At 41.8% G+C, this 13,297-nt stretch overlaps 1 protein-coding gene across 1 annotated transcript in view; it reads left to right on the top strand.

The window, feature by feature from the left end:
- Window positions 1–13,297, top strand: part of SND1 (staphylococcal nuclease and tudor domain containing 1) — a 413,215-nt gene that overhangs the window by 223,264 nt on the left and 176,654 nt on the right. Inside the window, exon 13 of the mRNA XM_029923894.1 lies at window positions 16–126. Within this exon, the coding sequence (XP_029779754.1) occupies window positions 16–126 (111 nt within the window). The remainder of the gene's footprint in view (window positions 1–15; window positions 127–13,297) is intronic.

The following is a 13,297-nucleotide window of genomic DNA, read 5'->3' as shown; positions in this document are numbered from 1 at the left end:
TCTTTTCTGTTGCAGAAACATCGCTGAGGCCCTCGTCAGCAAAGGTCTAGCCACGGTGATCCGATACCGGCAGGATGACGACCAGCGGTCCTCGCACTACGACGAGCTGCTTGCTGCAGAGGCCAGGTGAGATGGGTGATTATTAAAGTGAACACGGTGGGGCCCACAGTCCCACTTTTTTCTTCCCCATTATCCCGCCCATCCTGGAGCAGAATGTAATGGAAGGCAGTGCACTGAGAAAGCTCATCATATGCTTTTATCCCAGGTTTTCCCCATCAGAAGAAAAGGGGCACTCTTGGAATGTGCTGTCTAACTAACCTTGAGCTGTCTAACACTTGGGCCTCCATTGTTTTTAAATCTGCAAAATAAGCATATATCAGAGATGATCTTATGTAGATGTGAATTGACTCCCTAGGGGAGAACATAACTACGTGAGATATTTTTACCACCACCACCCGTCATTCCCTGGGACTCACAATGAAGCTCTGCCTATGTGTGCGGGGCATTTGCCTCAGGTTCTTACCTCCAGAGACCTCTGCTCCCGGCCCCTCCCATTTATCACCTTGCCACCTTTTGTCATGTACAAAGGAAATGAAAACATTTATTAGGAAATGAGTTTTTGTTTCACACTTCTGACAGCTGGCAGGAGAGCCCTTGAGAAGTCTTGTGACATTTTACTCTTGTCCTTCATCCCTGTGGCTGGTTGCCCCAAGGACATGCATACTGCTCAGAGTTATTTCTTCCAGTGACTTTCTTTATGGCTCTTACAGAGACTTCTGTCACTGGGCTCTGTCAGTAGTTTAGTGATTCCCAGATTTCCCAGGAAAGAGCAAAAACTGAGCTTCTATTGGTGAACTGACCTGGGTAGTTCTGCAGACTGGGCTCAACCAAAATATTGCCCATATTTCAAAGAGGTGCATGCCACACTTGGCCACGTACTTAGTTCTAGAAGTTTGGTAGTTACCAGGTGGTGCTCTGCAGTTTGAGGGGGAATGGGTTTGAGCACATGTTATCTATACTTTAGATTTTGTCATTGAGATCACTTCTTTTGCTCTTTGGCCCAGAACATTGCCCTGATATGTGACATTTACCTCTAACACCATGTCACATCCTGATGGATAGAGCATCTGTAGAATGTCACACAGAATGTCAGCCAAGAAATCAGTCTGTCAGATGGTTGTGGCCCTTTGGATTCTTTCTTGTGAGCTTTTCCCAATAGGCCCTGTCTACAGTCGGATTCATGAACACAGAGAGTTCAGTGAATACGCCAATATCTTTGGTTATTTAAGGTAGTTTAATGGCCAATATAAAATAACATGATATATAGTCCATAATTGGTGTTTGTCTTAATCCTTCCTCACTTCCTCCTCCTTGCCCTACCTATATTATTACTAAGGCAGCCTGGCTGTAAGAACCCATAAGGGGAAATGGGGCTTCATATCTTTGAGTACTGTTTGATAATCTAACTATTCTAGGAGGTGGACAGTGATTACACTGCAGTTTGGTGGGATTCGGAGGGCGAGCCTGTGCTCAGCCTGTGGGTGGGCTCAGCCAGGCCTAGTGGAAACTTGAAAACTAGGTTCTGAATCCCCAGCATAGCAAGAGCACTAAGCAGTACAGTAGGATCTGTGTTCTGCCCCTGGGTCACTCTGCCACTAGTGAATATTTGTGACAGGCAGATAGACATGAAAATAATTTGTATAGCTGCTCTGGAAAGTGAGTCCACAATAGGCTTTCTTTTTCTTTTTACTTTTTTTTTAAATTAAAATAATTCTTTTAACATAAGCTATACATATCCAATGTGGAGGCTTAAACTCACAATTTCGAGATCAAGAGTTGCATGTTCTACCAACTAAGCTAGCCACTGTCCCAACATGCTTTCTTGTGCTGTTGGAAATCGCTACATCATGCTAGTTTAATGAGTATGCATAGATAGTGAAATTTTTGTAGATTGTGTTGTAAATATTTTAACTTTTTATTTAAATTTCAGTTAACATACTGTATAATATTAGTTTCAAGTGCCCAATATAGTGATTCATGACTTCCATACATCACCTGCTGCTCATCACTCTTTAATCCCCATCAGCTATTTAACCCATCCTCCCACCCACACACTCTGGTCACCATCAGTTTGGTCTCTATAGTTGAGTCTGTTTCTTTGCTTGTTTCCCTCTCTTCTCTCCCCCCCACCTTTGCTCATTTATTTTGTTTCTTAAAATTGACTAATTTCACTTAGCATAATACTCTCTAGCTCTTGCCATGTCATTGCAAATAGGAAGGCTTCATTCTTTTTTATGGCTGAAGAATATTTCTTCATGTATTTATACACCACTTCTTCTTTATTCATTCATTTATTGAACACTTGGGCTGTTTCCGTAATTTGGCTGTTGTAGATAATGCTGCTATATACACCAGAGTGCGCCTATCCCTCTGAACTAGTATTTTTGTGTTCTTTGGGGGAAATACTAGTAGTGTAATTGCTGGATTGTAGGGTAGTTCTATTTTTAACTTTTTGAGGAACCCCTCCATTCTATTTTCCAGGATGGCTGCACCAGTTTGCATTCCTAGCTGCAGTGCAAAAGGATTCCCCTTTTTCCACTCCCTCACCAACACTTGTTTCTTGTGTTGTTGATTTTAGTCATTCTGACAGGTGCAAGATGATCTCTTTGTAGTTTTGATTTACATATATTTCCCTGATGATCAGTAATGTTGAGCATCTTTTCATGTGTCTGTTGGCCATGTGTAGGTCTTCTTTGGAAAAATGTCTATTCATGACTCTGCTGCCCATTTTTTAATTGGATTGTATGTTTTTTGGGTGTTGAAGATAGTGACATATTTTTAACTTCGAGGTTTTAAGAGGAAAGCAGCCTCTTTAGCTCTCATTTTAAGTGGAATCAATGTAACAACATGCTTGTCTGCTAAAGCAGTGAGCAGCCTAGAGATAATTGTGTTGAGCCATTGCTTTCAAACTGATGGTGGAAAAACTGACTTTGGGGTCATTGCACTGTTGCAGGTTGAGTAAACAGAGAGGAATTAACCACTTCCCCAAGCCTGTGAGGCACTACCATAAGGCAGTACAGACCTCACAAAGGATTAGGAGAAGTGGCCAGCATGAACTGTGAGTCTTCCTTTAAAGCAGTATTGTTAGTGAGCCCCAGGAGCCCCCGTGCCGTATTCTAGATGCTGACTCCCAGCCAGGTGAATGAAGATCCGAGAAAGACGGGCACACCTGCCGGATGGAATGGGGGATTTGTAGCCATTAAAAAGGCGTTTTCAGTGCAGAGTGTACTTTACCCCCCCTTTAGTGGCAAAGTTGACCTCGCTTATTTAAGACCACCTGTTTTCTGGCACTCTACTTATTTCAGTTGGCTTTCACTTTGAAGCACTCCGTTCCCCCATGACACTCACCTCGTGTTGCCTTAGCATTCTTACTTGGTTCTGTCACGTTACAGCGTGTCAGAGCTCTTTTTATATGCTTCTCCAGCCCTTTATCCTGCCTGTCCATTGAATATTATCTGAGTGTAGGGTTGTTTTCCCCTAGGTAGATTAGCTATTTTTTCCAGTTGAACTCTGCCTTAACAATTTTATGCCCCCACCGATGCGGATCCTCCACCTCCCAGCTTAGTGTCCTCTGCAGATCTCATTAGTGAGATGTTTCCTCCTCTCCTGGGCCCTGAATAGAACCCCTAAACAAGAATGGCTTTGGTGTTGACCCCAAGTCTCTCACTGTATGGACTGTCACTTAACTGTCTTTTGATTATCATCCTTTAGCTACTTTTTGATCCTTGGTGATTGTGTGCTAAACCAAGCCAATTTGAATTAATTTTCCAAGTACAATTTCTTGAGCTACTGTATCTAATGCTTTAGCAAAGGCTAAATTAATAACATCTGCTATATTCATATCAGTGTTTCATCCTGGAACTTGTTAGGTAAATAATATGTGGGCGAAGGTAACGTATCAAGGCCACCGGTTTATTTTAGCCCTTCCCCACGAGGGTGTTGATTCCAGCAGATTACTTTGTCCCTGACCCCTGGCTTACTGTTTTTCCCTATGGTTACCACTAGTGATATTGTCAGTGGTACACAGTGCTCTTCCATTGACTTTGCTTTCCACAGCACTGCTTGGCCATTAATCCTTTTACAGAAACCTTGTAAGCTTTGGGGAAAAGCCAGCCTGTTAACTCAGCTGACGTCTTGGGTCAGCGCAGCTGCCTGCCCAGGAGTTGATGGGCTTTCTCAGGGCTCTGCAGCCACTGCTTCCCCTGCAAGGGGGTACATCCTGCCTCATTTTCTCAGGCCATCCAATGGGAGCTCCGGGAGTGATGTGTTACGTGCTTACTGGGAAGCCGGGGGGGGGGGGGGGGAAGAAGAGGACCTGTTTGAAGTCTGCCTGCTGCTTTCGAGCATGTCCCCCTGCCTGCCAGAAGCAAGCTCATACCACTTAAGCAGCTGTGTTCAGTGTGCTGACCCTTCGAGGCCCCTTCATTCACATGCCTCTTCGCTTGGGAAACCCTCATTATATCTCAAATACCTGGCATCTTTAGAGGAAAGCACATCTTTTTTGTTGAAAGGATGAATAAACCGCTAATCCCAATAGGCACCTTCTTTCCACTTTAGTTGTCTGTCATCAGCTGCCTCCTCCCTCATTACCCTGTGTCCTGGCAAGATAAGGTGTTGGCATTTTTGTTGGTTCTCTCCCACTTTGCTTCTCTCATGGGCTCTATTGAAAAATCGTTGATTTTACCCCCTGGGTTCTGAGAGCCCCAGTGTGTGTACTTTGTGTATTTAATAATAATAATTAAAAAAAGACCTTATATATACCGCTGACCCACACTTTGTGTTGACACTGCTGAACTTGGTTCCCCCTTTTAGGGGCCTCATATGGGCTTCTTGGGGAGTCTGATGCATCATTTCTTTTCTGCACCATCCTAATTTTTCATCCCCATATTGACTTTCCAACATTTTCTGTTCCCGTATTATTTCAGTATTTCTCACTCAGCTGGCTCACTGAATTACTGGGCTTGATGGGTGTTCTAAACTTAGGGCGGGGCTTTTGACTCCTTCAGAGAATCTGCCTCCTGTCCTCCTGAGGTATTTCCAAGAGACTGAGTCATTATTGGGACCCTTCTCATTTTCTATCATAATCTAGCCTGTGTATTTGAGATGACACATCCAGTTTAATTTGAAGTAGGCCAGAATGTGAATTTCCTTAGTCTTCTAAGAGGTCTTCCAAGTGGGGTTTCGTTGAGCTTGTTATGGGCACTGAAGATGAGCTGGTAATGCTTCAAAGCCTGGCTCTGTGCCTTGTTTTCCTTGGACATCCAGACCCGGGGGATATCATCTCTGTGCATTCTCCTAAAGTTACCAGTAACTTTATTTAAAAACGTAATATTTTAAAATTTCCTAGAAACTGTTAGAATCTGTGGTCTGTTGCAGGAAAACACAGAAGTTATGTTAACTCAGTGTCGGGGCTTTATTCCTTTAAGGCACCTTTTACTTCTGAGATTTTGTAATTTCAGCATAAAGATGTATATATTCAGAAAAGAAATTGATGCCCCGGCTTGACTGTGGGAAAGCAACTGCATTGAACAGTCTAGTGTCTGAGCAGATTTAAATGAATTTCGATTCATTCTGGACATACATAATGAGGTTAGGGCTGTCTTGGGAGAAGAAAAAAAGGGCAGGCTCTCCCTTATCTTTTGGTGTGTATTCTCTTTCTTAGCCGGCACACTGCAGATTTAGAAAACTGGTGGTGTCCCCTAGTCGTTGAAAGGCAAGCAGAGCCTTCCCCCGCGGCAGCTCCGCCTGGGCTCTCTGTCTCCCCAGTCTCCACACGGACTCATTTTTCTCATTGAATAAACCTTGCAACATGGCCTTTCTTTAAAAATGAAAACAAAACAGCTAGTGCCCCTGCCTTGCCGACTTCTGCAGTCTTATCTCCAAACCCCATAAACACCAGTCCTTGATTAAAATCCTATCAAATAGCTTTTGTGTTCATCTAGGATGGTTCACAGCGCCCTCTCTGTTTCTGATTTCTCTCTGCTTAAACCTCTAGGAAACATGTGCTGGCATTTCCATCACAGACTTTGATCAGAATGCTAGAACTTGCTAACTCTTTCGAGGCCAATATCAGTTAACCATTTAAGAGGGAAACTGTTGGAAGTAACATTCTTTCTGGCTGATGTGGTCATTGGGGGCCGAGATGGCTCTACTAATTAACGTGCATTTCCACTGAAGTGCTTTCATTACCACTGACAAAGAAGTGCTTTTGGTCTCTTACTCCTAATTTAGCCATAGCAGCTCCCCTTATTCCTTGATTTATAGTTTTTTCACAAAATTTCAGTAGGTGAAAAAAAAGAAATTTTAAGCTTTTCCTTGAAAAAAAAAATACAAAACTTCAGGATCAGGTCCCTCCTCTCTGTATCTTTAATTTAACTGGCATTTACAGTATTGGTTATAAATGAAATGTGAAGACTTAACTCACCAGCACTTTCCATTGCCAAGTTAAAACCTCTGGCTTTAGGATTCTGAAATGGAAGAGCTCAGCACTCCTGATTTGACACAGTTTCAATTTATTACATGTCTTAATAAAAATCAAGTTTCATCCCTGTACCAATCCAGTGAGAAAATTGGTGTTGAATTGTGTGTTTTGACATTTTAAAACTAATATATCTTTTCACAATGTATAGATTATATGAGTTAACCAGTTCTCCAAGAAAACAAATCATTCCTCTACTGGGGATAGTTGTTCAAAGCAGGTTTATCTTGCATGTGATGGCTTTGCATTCATTTCTTCTCTCCATTCTCATATTCTTGAGTGTATCCTGGGTCCCAGGCATTGGGGATGATAATAATGAAGAAAAAAGATAATAGACTCAAGCCTTACAAAGCATGTAATCTCAGAGGGACCGACATTAAATAACTTTAATAATACCTCTGGATATTGTGATTTTCCTCTGTCTTCGCTTTTCCTCCTGCTTTCTTAGCCCCTCCTCGTTTCCCCTTGTCCGTTATTAACACTGCCTGCCTTACATCTTCTTTTATTCTATCTCTCATTCCTATTAAATTTTCCCATGAGAGCATTTCCCTGAAATTCATCTCTTCTATCCAGCCTCCGTTCTTATCTTTTTGATGGTTTAATAGTACAGTGTTAAATAAACCAAGATTTCTCACTTTCAATCTAATGACCTCAACAAATGAAATTTTCTTTGAATAAAACTAGGGCCTACTGAATATTGTTAGAAACAGAGCTTTGATTGGAAGTTTTCTGTTTTTCTTTACTGTTTAATTGTAGAATTTTGTCACTGGGGTGTTGATGGCGTTTTAGCCGAGGATCCTAGAAAGCTGGAGCCAGGTGAATGATGTCTTCTTTCTGCCCCTCCGCTCGGCGGCACTACGCCACTCCCTTTCAGGTCGGAGGCCAGCACAGAGAAACGGGGCTGTTCTTTCTCTTCAGTATCCTAGTGGCTTCCTTTCTTTTTTACCCCTGGAAGTGTACACCCCACTAGATGTTGTTTTTGCAGTTAGGTGTCATGGTTACAAGGTTGTTTGTGGGATTCAGCACATGTCAGTTGGGGCGTGGTTCACCATTGGGGAATAGAGTAGATTCGCTATTACAAGTAGACGTAGACGCGATAACGGAAAATGCATGAAAAGAACTGGTGTGGGGAAGTGATTTGACGATACAGCTGAATGTGGGGAAATTTAGCTTTTCCATTTCTTCAGAAAAGATGATGCACTCAACATCCAAATAGCAGTAATCAATCTGCATTTAAAGCAACACAAATGGCCACTTCTGGAGAGCTGTGTTTCCAGATAGTTTTCTCCCTCAGGATATTAAGAGGATCTGCTCAGTCTCTCTCTCCTATCCTTCTCTTCTCTTCTCTTCCTGCCCCCAGTTCCTTCTGGTAGAACTCAAGTTGTGAGACGTATCTTGATGACGAGTGTGAGGAGTTGGAGACAGTTGGAACCCATTAGGTGTTTTGGGGTTTTTTGTTTGTTTGTTTGCTTGCTATGTTGTACACAAAGCCATGGGTGGTTTTACAGGTCGGGATCAAATAATGAACTCAATAAATCTTCCTTGCCCATTCTTTTCTGTAATCATTGGTCTGCTCTGATTATATTCATTCAGAGGAAGTTCTAGAATTATCTGCACATACCACAGAGCAGTTTACCTTCTCACTGCCCTCTTGGCTAAGAGGGTCATGCTCCTTTCACATGACACCTAAATATTTAATTTCAAAATATATTTCAGATGTATTTCAGAAAAACATTTGAAGATTATCATACTGGTAATTTTAATCCAAAATGAATTGTAACAGTAAAGTGAGAACACTTGACATTGACCCTTGACTCTTTCAAATGTCTTACAAGTTGACTCCCTAACACATTGGTTCTCAAAGTATGATCTTCCAACTAGCAGTGTTGTGGTCACTTGGAAACTTGTTATAAATGTGAATTTACAGACTTCCCCAAGTTTTCCCCCTCCCCAAACCTATTGAATAAGAAACTCTGGAGTTGAGTCGCAGCAGTCTCTTAGAGCATATACTTCAGGTGATTGTGGTGCACATTACATTTGAGAACACTGCCCAATTCCTGACCACTGTTAAATAAATCAAAATAGGTGTCCTCTTATGGAAGATTAATAATCTTTATTATAATTGGAATTAAGAGCATAGTTCTCAGTAATAGAGAACAAGCCAGGGAATGGAGAAGCTTTGGATTTCTTTGGATTTCACTGCCTGGTAGTGCCTTCCCTGTGATCACAGCCATACTTGTTCCCCATCAAGCCAGTTAACCAGCTGCCTGCTCCCTTTGACTCTTGTCTCTGCCCCCTTTCTCATACTCTGCCTTCATGCCTCCTTAGTTTGATTCCTTCAGAGTAGCCTCCACCAGCTCTTGGCTAATTTAATGTGAAGTCATCTTGAGGGTTGCTGTGCTTGCTTGATTTGGCTCATCTGCAATGTCAGGTGGTTGAGTGGGTTGGAGAGCCGAGTCTCTATTACCAACCTCCCTATCCTACTTTTGCTCTAATCCTTGGAAATCTCTCAGATCGACTGTAGTTCAAAAAATTAATCACTGATACATCAGTGTGCAGAATTTTATAGCGCTTGTGAAGAGGAAATCTGCTTCATAGCTTTCTTTCATCTCTAGGATTCTTTGCATCTAAATTTCTTATAAACTCTCTTGTGCACTTTTGTTTTATCTTAGGCTGCCCCTGACTCTTCCCCTCCGGCTTTGGGTACAGAAGTTGAGAAGGATTACTTCCCATTCCTCTTGCTTCTGCATCAGGTTCAGAGAGCCAGATCTCTAGTGGAACAGCAATGAATCTTTCCTAGTAGGTCCCAGTAAATGTAGCTTGCATTGGAAAAACCATTTTCTAAACAGTGAGTCTGTTGCTTTTCACTCAGTCAAAAGACACACTAAAACTTTCTCTGATTTTTTTTTTTCATGTTGACCAATATTTCATCAACTGCATTGGGGATAAAAAGAAACACATGGTTTCATGGGGATTTGGATGAGCAATAAAATCATAACAAATAAGTTGTAAGAGTGGAGATAATGTAGGTATCTGGGATGCATAGGGAAGAAGCACCTAAATCAAAGAGATCTTATCCCCTGAGTCCATGAGGCAAGGCATGTTGTGCTGGTTCACTTTGGCAAAAGGAGGTAGAAATCAGTATCAGTATTTATTGCCTGGTGACACAGTGGTTCCACTTTTATGGATTTACCCTAAGAAATGATTAGTGAAGCACCCAACCGTTTATTTATTCCTGCGGTACCTGGGTGGCTCAGTTGGTTGAGCTTCCGACTTCTGCTCAGGTCATGATCTCACAGCTTGTGAGTTCGAGCCCCGCATTGGGCTCTGTGTTGACTGCTCAGAGCCTGGAGCCTGCTTCAAATTCTGTGTTGCCCTCCTCACCCCCGTCCCTCCCTCTCGCCTCTTTCTCTTTCTCTCTCTCCCTCTCCCTCTCTCTCTCAAAAAGAAAAAGGAAAAAAAAAGACATTAAAAAATTGTTAAAAGAAAGTTATTCCTCATGACATTATTTATAATAGTTTTGCAGTCACGTAAGCAACTAGCGATAGGCGATCAATTAAATTATGGGGTTTGCATTCATGTGATGGATTCATCTTCAGTGATTAAAACGATATAAAACATTAATAACATAAGGAAGCATTAATTATCATTTCTAGCAGATAAAAAGAGACTATAAAACTATTCCACAATTTTCTTAAAGTATAGATGGGTGGGTGGGTGTATCAGCACTTAGAAATTATGTTCATGGTGCTTTCATCTTGGAATAAAATTGTGGATCATTGTTTGACCAGTTTTTTTCCTGATGGTCATATACTGCCTTTGTGATCAAGAAAGTTATAAAAGCAGTATTGTTGGGGCAGTTTTGAGCTGTCATTGCTTCTGATCTGACCTTTTTTTTAGGCCGTGTCCTTTCAAAAGGACTTTAGACTGATATTGACCATGTCTACCCAGCTCTCATAGTCCTTTGGTCCCAATCTAGGACAGTGGAGTTGGCTTGTGTTTCCAGTCAATCTAGAACCGAGATAGCTCTTCTGGTAGTTGTCTGACACAGAGCTCACAGTGCACCTCCCTCCCCCATCCCCCTTACCTAAGCTCTGCAGATCTATTGTCACACTAGGCACAATAGCATGTATCTTGGTTTCTTCTTAGTTTTAGATAAGATGATGGCTTACAGTTCTTTGTTATTTGCTTTACTGCCTCATAATACCCACTGACTCATTAGTCCGCCTACCTCCCCTTGACCATAGGATTCAGTTTTCTCATTTCCAATCTGTGTACACGCCATCTTTTCTTTCTCATCATTAATTCTGATTTCATTGAAAATCCAGTTGTATAATCTTAGTACCCCCACCTACCATTGTGCACCTGTGCCTGCTTTGTATCTTATTTCCCAAGTGTCAAGACCCTGTTGCTTTCTCCAGCTGCCAAGTAACCAGTAAAAAGGCCAAAGGAATTGTTTATTGCTGCTGTGTTTCATTGATATCTATATTTGGTTCATGTTGAAACACTGTATTCATCATTGTGACCTGAAGCACAGTGAGAGGTGCTTTAGAAGTTTAGCAAGTTATTTACTCTTTGTTCTGCTTTTTAACCTTTTCTGTTGGAATTGTTTTCTTTTCCTTTCAGTCATTTATCCTGTATCGTCGAGTAGGAATTTCATACAACCCTGCCGTTTTGTTCTGTTTCAGTGTTTACTGTGATCAGAGCTTTGCTCTCTCTCACAGCCAATCTCGTCTAGTCCTCGATGTACTTCTGCTTCTGTTCAGAGGCCAGGCTGTAAGCTCCTCTGCCCGAACCGTTCCAAGGAGCAAAACCAGTATGCCTGCAAACGGGAGCGTATATCATGAAACTGCATCCAGGAGTCAGCAAGCCTCACTCTTTTGCCCTGCAGTCACTTGGGCATTATCCATGTCTCCAATTTGAAATATTTTCAACATTCTGCATTTGTCAGTCTCTAGTCATTTGTTCAGCTTTACCTGGCAAACAATAATGGAACTAGATGACCCTGAGTTTATAACTATGTGAACATAGCCTCTATGTCAAATACCATAACAAATATTAAGGACAGAATCCTAACGCTCAAAGGGGCTGAAGTCTACCTATAAGAAATAAAGAGGAACACATAGTGAACTTTGAAAGTAATGTATTACATTTCATGATTGCATGCTGAACTGAGTGAAACACACCCTCATATATTGATAAAATATAATGGTTATATATATTTGAGCATGATTCTACCATCATTTCAAAGTGTAGTTCATAGAGACCCCCAACATACAAACTGCAACTTACCTAGGACCCCGGGTTAAGTATTCTTGATGTGATAACTGATTAATGACTGTGGTGAGCTTGTTGCTATGGATACACTGTAACTCTTTTCAATCTATAGTTTGGACTTGTCTGGGCACATGTAATGAATAACTTTCACACAGGAGGCATGGAGACAGTGGGCCTACTTGGATTGGAAAGAGTAGTAAGGAAATCATGTGAAGACATAAACTGCGAGTGTATGGTAGAGGCCCACAAAAATTAAGCATTGTATTTTTCACTGGACGTCACAGGCTTATGGTCTTTGTTTTGGGTGTAAAAGTAGGACAACAGAATGATGAAATGGATTGTTATGGGGAAGTCAGGCAGCAGTGTGTGTGGTGTCAAATCAACGTGACGTGCAGTATCCAAAGAGTTTGAGTGAGTTAAAAATTTACTGATGTTGGGGTGCCTGAGTGGCACCAACTCTTGATTTAGGTGCAGGTTATGATTACCTGGTTTGTGAGATCTGGCTCCATGCTGACAGCATAGAGCCTGCTTGGGATCCCCCCCCCCTTCCTCCCTCTGTTTGTCCACATGTGTGCTCTCCCTGTCTCTCAAATATTAAACAAAACTTTTAAATTTCCTGATGTTATCTTGGAATAAATTGCTGAGTATCTGTCCTAGCAGGGTTACAAAAGGGCCAAGTGAAGTTAGGAAGGAAGAGGGTGCCTTACTGGCTTATTCTGTTAAGCATCTGACTCCTGATTTGGGCTCAGGTTAAGATCACCTGGTTAGTGACATGGAGACAGAGCACAGAGTCTGCTTGGGACTCTTTCTCCCTCTCTTTCTGCCCCTCCCTTGTATGCAATATTTCTCTCTCTCTCTCTCTCTCTCTCTCTCTCTCTCTCTCAAAATAAATAAACAAACAAAAAAAAGGAAGGAAGAAAGTATTGGATTAGGTGATGAAGCCGAATTAAGAAACATTTTGGGGCATTTTGGGGGGCCGTCTAGGTGGCGGTTGGTTGAGGGTCTAGCATTGGCTCAAGTCATGATCTCACAGTTTGTGGGTTCAAGCCCCACATTGGGCTCTGTGCTGACAGCTCAGAGCCTGGAGCCTGCTTCCAATTCTGTGTTTCCCCCTCTCTCTGCCCCTCCCCTGCTCATGATCTGTCTCTCAGAAATAAATAAATGTTAAAAAAAAAAAAAGATTAAAAAAAAAGAAACATTTTGGTTCCTAGTTACCAAGAAAGCATTGTTAAAGGGAAATTGTGGATTCAGGAGCTCCTGAGCTTTCTCATTACTAAGGCCTCCCTTGCTTCATCATTCTCCTGCTACCTTTCTGTTGTATACCATTTCTGCCACCCATCACTTTATTTTCTTTAGATCTTTTTTATGTATGAAAGTAGTTGTTGTGAAACTGTGTTGGAAGCTCCTGTTCCCCAGAAAAATTCACGTGTGTAATTCTACCATTTCAGGGTAGTTTATAAATACTCCCAGCTTCCTAAGTGT

The sequence above is a fragment of the Suricata suricatta genome, chromosome 2 (assembly GCF_006229205.1).
Source record: "Suricata suricatta isolate VVHF042 chromosome 2, meerkat_22Aug2017_6uvM2_HiC, whole genome shotgun sequence".
In the NCBI taxonomy this organism is placed as follows: Eukaryota; Metazoa; Chordata; class Mammalia; order Carnivora; family Herpestidae; genus Suricata; species Suricata suricatta.
The sequence above is the reverse complement of the archived record's forward strand: the minus strand, read 5'-3'. Positions and strand labels throughout refer to the sequence as shown.